The sequence below is a fragment of the Malaclemys terrapin genome, chromosome 13 (genome assembly GCF_027887155.1).
Source record: "Malaclemys terrapin pileata isolate rMalTer1 chromosome 13, rMalTer1.hap1, whole genome shotgun sequence".
NCBI lineage: Eukaryota > Metazoa > Chordata > Testudines > Emydidae > Malaclemys > Malaclemys terrapin.
The window spans coordinates 33,724,434-33,731,917 of NC_071517.1; the positions used below are offsets into that span (position 1 = coordinate 33,724,434).

The following is a 7,484-nucleotide window of genomic DNA, read 5'->3' on the forward strand; positions in this document are numbered from 1 at the left end:
TCCAGTTCTGGGCCCCACATTTTAGGAAAGATGTGGACAAATTGGAGAAAGTCCAAAAAAGAGCAGCAAACATTATTAAAGGTCTAAAAAACATGACCTGTGAAGGACGATTGAAAAAATTGGGTTTGTTTAGTCTGGAGAAGAGAAGATTGAGAGGGGACATGATAGTTTTCAAGTACATAAAAGGTTGTTACAAGGAGGAGGGAGAAAAACTTGTTCTTCTTAACCTCTGGGGACAGGACAAGAAGCAATGGTGGTTAAATTACAGCAAGGGCGGTTTCGGTTGGACATTAGGAAAAACTTCCTAACTGTCAGGGTAGTTAAGCACTGGAATAAGTTGCCTAGAGAGGTTGTAGAATCTCCATCATTGGAGATTTTTAAAGAGCAGGTTAGACAAACACCTGTCAGGGATGGTCTAGATAATATTTAGTCTAAATGGACTAAATAATCCAGGACATTTATGGTGGCATTCTCAGAAATGCTTCCAGTTCTATGCGCAGGGCCAGGTAGGCAGGCAGAGCTTCACAGTCTCAATGCATGGATGAGATGATGGTGTAGAGAGGAGGGGTTTAGATTTATTAGGAACTGGGGAAACTTTTGGGATGGGGGAGCCTATACAGGAGAGATGGGCTTCACCTAAACCAAAGTGGAACCAGACTGCTGGCATTTAACATTAAAAAGGTTGCAGAGCAGTTTTTAAACTAAGAGATGGGGGAAAGCCAACTGCTGCAGAGGAGCACGTGGATCGGACAGAGACTTCTCTTAGAGGAGAGTCTATTGATAGAGATTCTCTAGGTTTTAGTCAGGAGGAGAGGATGGAAGAGGATAAAGTAGGGGCCAGATCACACAAGAAACATTCTCATAAAAAGAATCTGACACATCAGAAAGAGGAAGACAAATAAACAGTGACAAGTTTTTAAAGTGCTTGTACACAAATGTTAGAAGTCTAAATAATAAGGTGGATGAACTAGAGAGCCTCATGTTAAAGGAGGATATTGATATAATAGGCATCACAGAAACCTGGTGGAGTGAGGACAATCAATGGGACACAATCATTCTGGGGTACAAAATATATCGGAAGGACAGAACAGGTCATGCGGTTGTGTGTGTGGGGGGAGAATGGCACTATATGTGAAAGAAAATGTAGACTCGGATGAAGAAAAAATCTAAAGTGAATCCACATGTTCCATAGCATCTCTATGGATAGTAATTTCATGCTCTAATAAGAATATAACAATAGGGATCTTATTATCAACCACTTGACCAGGACAGTGATAGTGATGATGAAATGCTAAGGGAGATTAGAGAGTCTATCAAAATAAAGAACTAAATAATAGTGGGGGATTTCAATTATCCCCATATTGACTGGGAACATGCCACCTCAGGATGAAATGCAGAGACAAAATTTCTCTATACTTTAAATGACTGCTTCTTGGAGCCACTGGTACAGGAACCCACAAGGGGAGAGGCAATTCTCGATTTAGTCCTGAGTGGAGCGCAGGATCTGATCCAAGAGGTAACTATAACAGGACCGCTTGGAAATAGTGACCTTAATATAATAACATTTTACATCCCTGTGGGTAGGAAGAACAGCTCAACAGCCCAACACTGCGTCATTTAACTTCAGAGAGGGGAACTATGCAAAAATGAGGCCATAATAGAGGCCCAACTTAAATGTATACCCCAAATTAAAAAACACAGTAAAGGAATTAAAAAAGAGCCATCGTGGCTCAACAACCATTTAAAAGAAGCAGTGGGACATAAAAAGGCATCTTTTAAAAAGTGGAAGACAAATCCTAGTGAGGTAAATAGAAAGGAGCATAAACACTGCCAAATTAAGTGTAAAAATATAATAAGGAAAGCCAAAAAGGAGTTCGAAGAACAGCTAGCCAAAAACTCAAAAGGTAATAACAAAATGTTTTTAAAGTACATCAGAAGTGGAAAGCCTGCTGAACAACCAGTGGGGCCCCTGGACGATCGACATACAAAAGGAGCACTTAAAAACAATAAAGTCATTGCAGAGAAACTAAATTAATTCTTTGCTTCAGTCTTCATGGCTGAGGCTGTTAGGGAGATTCCCAAACCTGAGACGGCTTTTGTAGGTGACAAATCTGAGGAACTGTCACAGATTGAGGTGTCACTAGAGGAGGTCACCAGGATCAGATGGCATTCACCCAAGAGTTCTGAAAAAACTCAAATGTGAAATTTCGTAACTACTAACTATGGTTTGTAACCTGTCCTTTAAATTGGCTTCTGTACCCATTGACTGGAAGATAGCTAATGTAACACCAATATTTAAAAAGGGCTCTAGAGGTGATCCCGGCAATTACAGACCGGTAAGTCTAACGTCAGTACCCGGCAAATTAGTTGAAACAATTGTAAAAAATAAAATTGTCAGACACATAGAAGAACATAAATTGTAGTGCAAAATTCAACATGGTTTTTGTAAAGGGAAATCATGTCTTACTAATCTATTAGAATTCTTTAAAGGGGTCAACAAACTTGTGGACAAGGGGGATCCAGTGGACATAGTGTACTTAGATTTCCAGAAAGCATTTGACAACGTCCCTCACCAAAGGCTCTTAGGTAAATTAGGTTGTCATGGGATAAGAGGGAAGATCCTTTCATAGATTGAGAACTGGTCAAAAGACAGGGAACAAAGGGTAGGAATAAATGGTAAATTTTCAGAATGGAAAGGGGTAACTAGTGGTGTTCCCCAAGGGTCAGTCCTAGGACCAATCCTATTCAACTTATTCATAAATGATCTGGAGAAAGGGGTAAAAAGTGAGGTGGCAAAGTTTGCAGATGATACTAAACTGCTCAAGATAGTTAAGACCAAAGCAGACTGTGAAGAACTTCAAAAAGATCTCACAAAGCTAAGTGATTGGGCAACAAAATTGCAAATGAAATTTAATGTGGATAAATGTAAAGTAATGCACATTGGAAAAAATAACTCCAACTATACATACAATATGATGGGTCCTAATTTAGATACAACGAATCAGGAAAAAGATCTTGATGTCATCATGGATAATTATCTGAAGTCATCCACGCAGTGTGCAGAGGCGGTCAAAAAAGCAAACAGGCTGTTAGGAATCATTAAAAAGGGAATAGAGAATAAGACAGAGAATATATTATTGCCCTTATATAAATCGATGGTACGCCCTCATCTTGAATACTGTGTAGAGATGTGGTCTGCTCATCTCAAAAAAGATATACTGGCATTAGAAAAGGTTCAGAGAAGGGCAACTAAAATGATTAGGGGTTGGAACGGGTCCCATATGAGGATAGATTAAAGAGGCTAGGACTTTCAGCTTGGAAAAGAGGAGACTAAGGGGGGATATGATAGAGGTATATAAAATCATGAGCAATGTGGAGAAAGTGAATAAGGAAAAGTTATTTACTTGTTCCCATAATATAAGAACTAGGGTTCACCAAATGAAATTAATGGGCAGCAGGTTTAAAACAAATAAAAGGAAGTTCTTCACACAGCACACAGTCAACTTGTGGAACACCTTGCTTGAGGAGGTTGTGAAGGCTAGGACTATAACAGCATTTAAAAGAGAACTGGATAAATTCATGGAGATTAAGTCCATTAATGGCTATTAGCCAGGATGGGTAAGGAATGGTGTCCCTAGCCTATGTTTGTCAGAGGGTAGAGATGGATGGCAGGAGAGAGATCACTTGATCATTACCTGTTAGGTTCACTCCCTCTGGGGCACCTGGCATTGGCCACTGTCGGTAGACAGGATACTGGGCTGGATGGACCTTTGGTCTGACCCAGTACAGCCATTCTTATGTTCTTATATTCTTATGAGTGCAGGGAACGGGACTGGATGACCTCTCAAGGTCCCCTTCAGTCCTATGATTCTATGACTTTGGCACGAAAATGGCAGATTAAATTCAATGTGAACAAATGCAAAGTAATGTACACTGGAAAACATAATCCCAACTATTCATACACAATGATAGGGTCTAAATTAGCTGTTACTATTAAAAAATTATCTTAAAGTCATTGGAGATAGTTCTCTGAAAACATCCGCTCAATGTGCAGCAGCAGACAAAAACACTAACAGAATGTTAGGAACCATTAGGAAAGGGATAGATAATGAAATAGAAAATAACTTAATGCCATTATATACATCCATGATACACCCAGACCTTGAGTACTGTGTGCAGTTCTGGTCATCCTATCTCAAAAAAGATATATTAGAATGGGGAAAAGTACAGAGAAGGACAACAGAAATTATTAGGAGTATGGAACAGTTTCCATATGAGGAGAGATTCAAAAGACTAGAACTGTTGAACTTTGAAAAGAGATGAATGGGAGGAGGCGGGTATGATAGAGGTCTATAAAATCATGAATGGTGTGGAGAAATGAATAGGGAAATATTATTTACCCCTTCGGAGAACACAAGAATCAGGGGTGACCCAATGAAATTAATAGGCAACAGGTTTAAAACAAAAGGAAGTACTTCTTCACACAACACACACCCTATGGATCTTGTTGCCGTGGATGTTGTGAAGGCCAGAAGTATAATCAAATTAAAAAAAGAACTAGCTAAATTCAGGGAGGATAGGTCCATCAATGGCTATTAGTCAAGATGGTCAGGGATGCAACTCCATGCTCTGGGTGTCCCTAAGCCTCTGACTGTGCCCTGTTCTGTTCATTCCCATCTGGCACCAGCCACTGTCAGATGACAGGATATTGGGCTAGATGGACCATTGCTCTGACATAGTATAGCCATTCTTATGTTCAAATACACAGGTAAAATAACCTCTCTGCTACTCAAGATTCCCCTCTTTATTCATCCCAGGATCGCATTAGCTCTCTTGGCCACAGCATCACACTGGGAGCTCATGTTCTACTGATTTATTCATCACAACCCTGAAATCTTTTTTAGAGTCATTGCTTCCTAGGACAGATTTTCCCATCCTATAAGTATGGCCTATACTCTTTGTTCCTAGATGTATTCATTTATATTTAGCCGTATTAAAGCACATATTAACTGCTTGCGCCCAGTTTACCCAGTGATCCAGATCTTATCATATCTCACCTCTGTTTAAATTCACCTGAGTTAGCCCAGCTTGCGATTGGTGAGAGCCATAACCACCGGCCTATAGCCTGATCCTTGCTCTCTGTATATCTGGCCCAATTCTCTTTTAATAAACCATGGAACAGCTTCAGCAGAACAGATTGAAGACACCCTGCCTGGAATACCTCATAGCCCAGTGTCTAGGGCCCTCTCCCACTCGAGCAGAGACTCAACTTCCTTTTTTATAGTGTGAAGAAGGGAGTATTGAACCCAGACTTTTTAGATTTTGAGTGAGAACTTTAACCACTGGGTAAACACCATGTGGGGAACCCTGTCTATCTTTATGCTGGGTGGGTTCAGGCATGCCATAAGAGCACCGACTGAATTGGCCCTTCAGGTGAAATAGGCAGAGAAACAATTAGTTTGAGGTCCTACTGGGTCTGAGGCATAAACCAGAATGCCTAGATTGAGGCAACTCCTCGGCCTGCTCACCAGCAGGTTTTTAGAGGTCCAGAGAACTTTACCAGTGGAAATTTAGGCACCTAGGCCCAGATGTTTAAAGGTGTTTAGGTGCCTAGTGGAATTTTCAGATGCACCTGGTAGCCTAACACCCATTGAAATCTATGAATTTTACACACCTAGAGACTTTTGAAAATCCCACCCAGTGCTTAAATACATTTAACAATCTGGCCCCTGGCCTAGATGGACTGTAGCCATTTATGGGGTAAGGCAGCAGATGAGTGGGGGTTTTGTAATTTCCAGTGGGGCACAAATACTGGACTGAACTGCCTAAAATGGCATTTAGGGGTTTAAGATCCTTTGTGAGTCAAGGCCTTAAGAACATAAGACTGGCCACACTGGGTCAGACCAATGGGCCATCTAGCTCAGTCTACTGTCTTCCAATTTTGGCCCAAGCCAGGTGTTTCATAGTGAATGAACAGAACAGCAATCATCAGATGATCCATCCCCTGTCATCCACTCCCAGCTTCTTAGTCAGTACAATAACCAGAGAGAGCTTAAAATAAACACAAGCAGTAGGTCTGTTGAATAAGAAGCTACCAATAAAGTAGAGCCCCATGAACCTGCATTGTAAACATTGTAATTACATGGTGATGGTGAAGAAAGGGAAGGATCTTGTTATTTTCCTGAGCTGCCATATGTGTCCTGCAGAGTAATAAATAAAACCAGTCTCCATGTATCTTCAGTTTCTCCTTCCATAACCATTGCCCATTGGCCTTCCCTCTCCAGTGTACATCTACAGAAGAAATGTCCAACCAAACCATCGTGATTGAGTTCCTTCTCCTGGGATTCTCTGACGTGCGGGAACAGCAGATTTTACACTTCCTGGTGTTTCTAGTGATTTACCTGGCAGCCCTGGTGGGGAATCTTCTCATCATCACCGTCATAGCCCTCGACCAGCACCTTCACACCCCCATGTACTTTTTCCTGGGCAACTTATCCTTCATAGACCTCTGCTACATCTCAGTCACGGTCCCCAAGTCCATGGCTGACTCCCTAACCAACAACAGACTCATCTCTTTCTCTGGATGTGTCACCCAAGTCTTTCTGGTTATAACTTTTGCAGCAGCAGAGCTGGCCTTTCTCACGGTGATGGCGTATGACCGCTACATTGCAATATGCCGCCCTCTGCATTACAAGGTGACTATGAACAGAGGTGCATGTGCCCAGTTGGCAGTGAGTTCATGGATCAGCAGCATGATGTGCTCTGTATTACAAACAGCTAATACCTTTAGGTTACATTTCTGCGGGTCCAAGGTTATCGCTCAGTTTTTCTGTGATATCCCACAGTTGCTAAAGATCTCTTGCTCTGATACACACGCTAATGCAATAGTCATGATTGGTCTTGGATCACTTCTAGATGTGGTCTGCTTTGTACTGATAATTGTGTCCTACATTCACATCTTCTCCACGGTGATGAGAATCCCCTCTGAGCAGGGCAGGTACAAAGCCTTCTCCACCTGCATCCCACACTTGGTTGTTTTTTGTTTATTTATCAGTACAGCATCATTTACGTACATGAGGCCCAGGTCGATGTCTTCAACATCTCTAGACCTGATGGCTGCTGTGTTCTATTGTGTGGTGCCACCACTAATGAATCCAATCATTTACAGTTTAAGAAACAAAGAGATAAAAGGGTCTCTATGGAAAATGATAGGCAGGATATTTTTTCTCAAAAGAAATGAACTCCTCACACTGAAGTCTTAGTGTCCACCTGGAATAAAGTATTCCCATGTTGCACCTTATATAATAGCTCAGGCTGGCTTTGTTTGAGGACCAGCCTATGTTCATGTTAGGATCAGAACCTGATATTTTGCACTTTCTGAAAGAAATGTGGAAAAAAAGTATTAAAGCACCTAAAGCATCCCGAGGAGCCAAAGTCCCATTTTCAAACAAGACTCAGGCACATCTGAAATTTTTACTCTTAGT

General features: G+C 41.3%; 1 protein-coding gene across 1 annotated transcript; it reads left to right on the forward strand.

Moving 5' to 3' along the window:
- Nucleotides 1-6,293: 6,293 nt before the first annotated feature.
- LOC128847961 (olfactory receptor 14A16-like) lies at nucleotides 6,294-7,262 on the forward strand. The gene has a single exon (XM_054047684.1). It carries the CDS (start codon nucleotides 6,303-6,305, stop codon nucleotides 7,260-7,262), a length of 960 nt encoding a protein of 319 aa, XP_053903659.1. The 5' UTR covers nucleotides 6,294-6,302.
- Nucleotides 7,263-7,484: the final 222 nt, after the last annotated feature.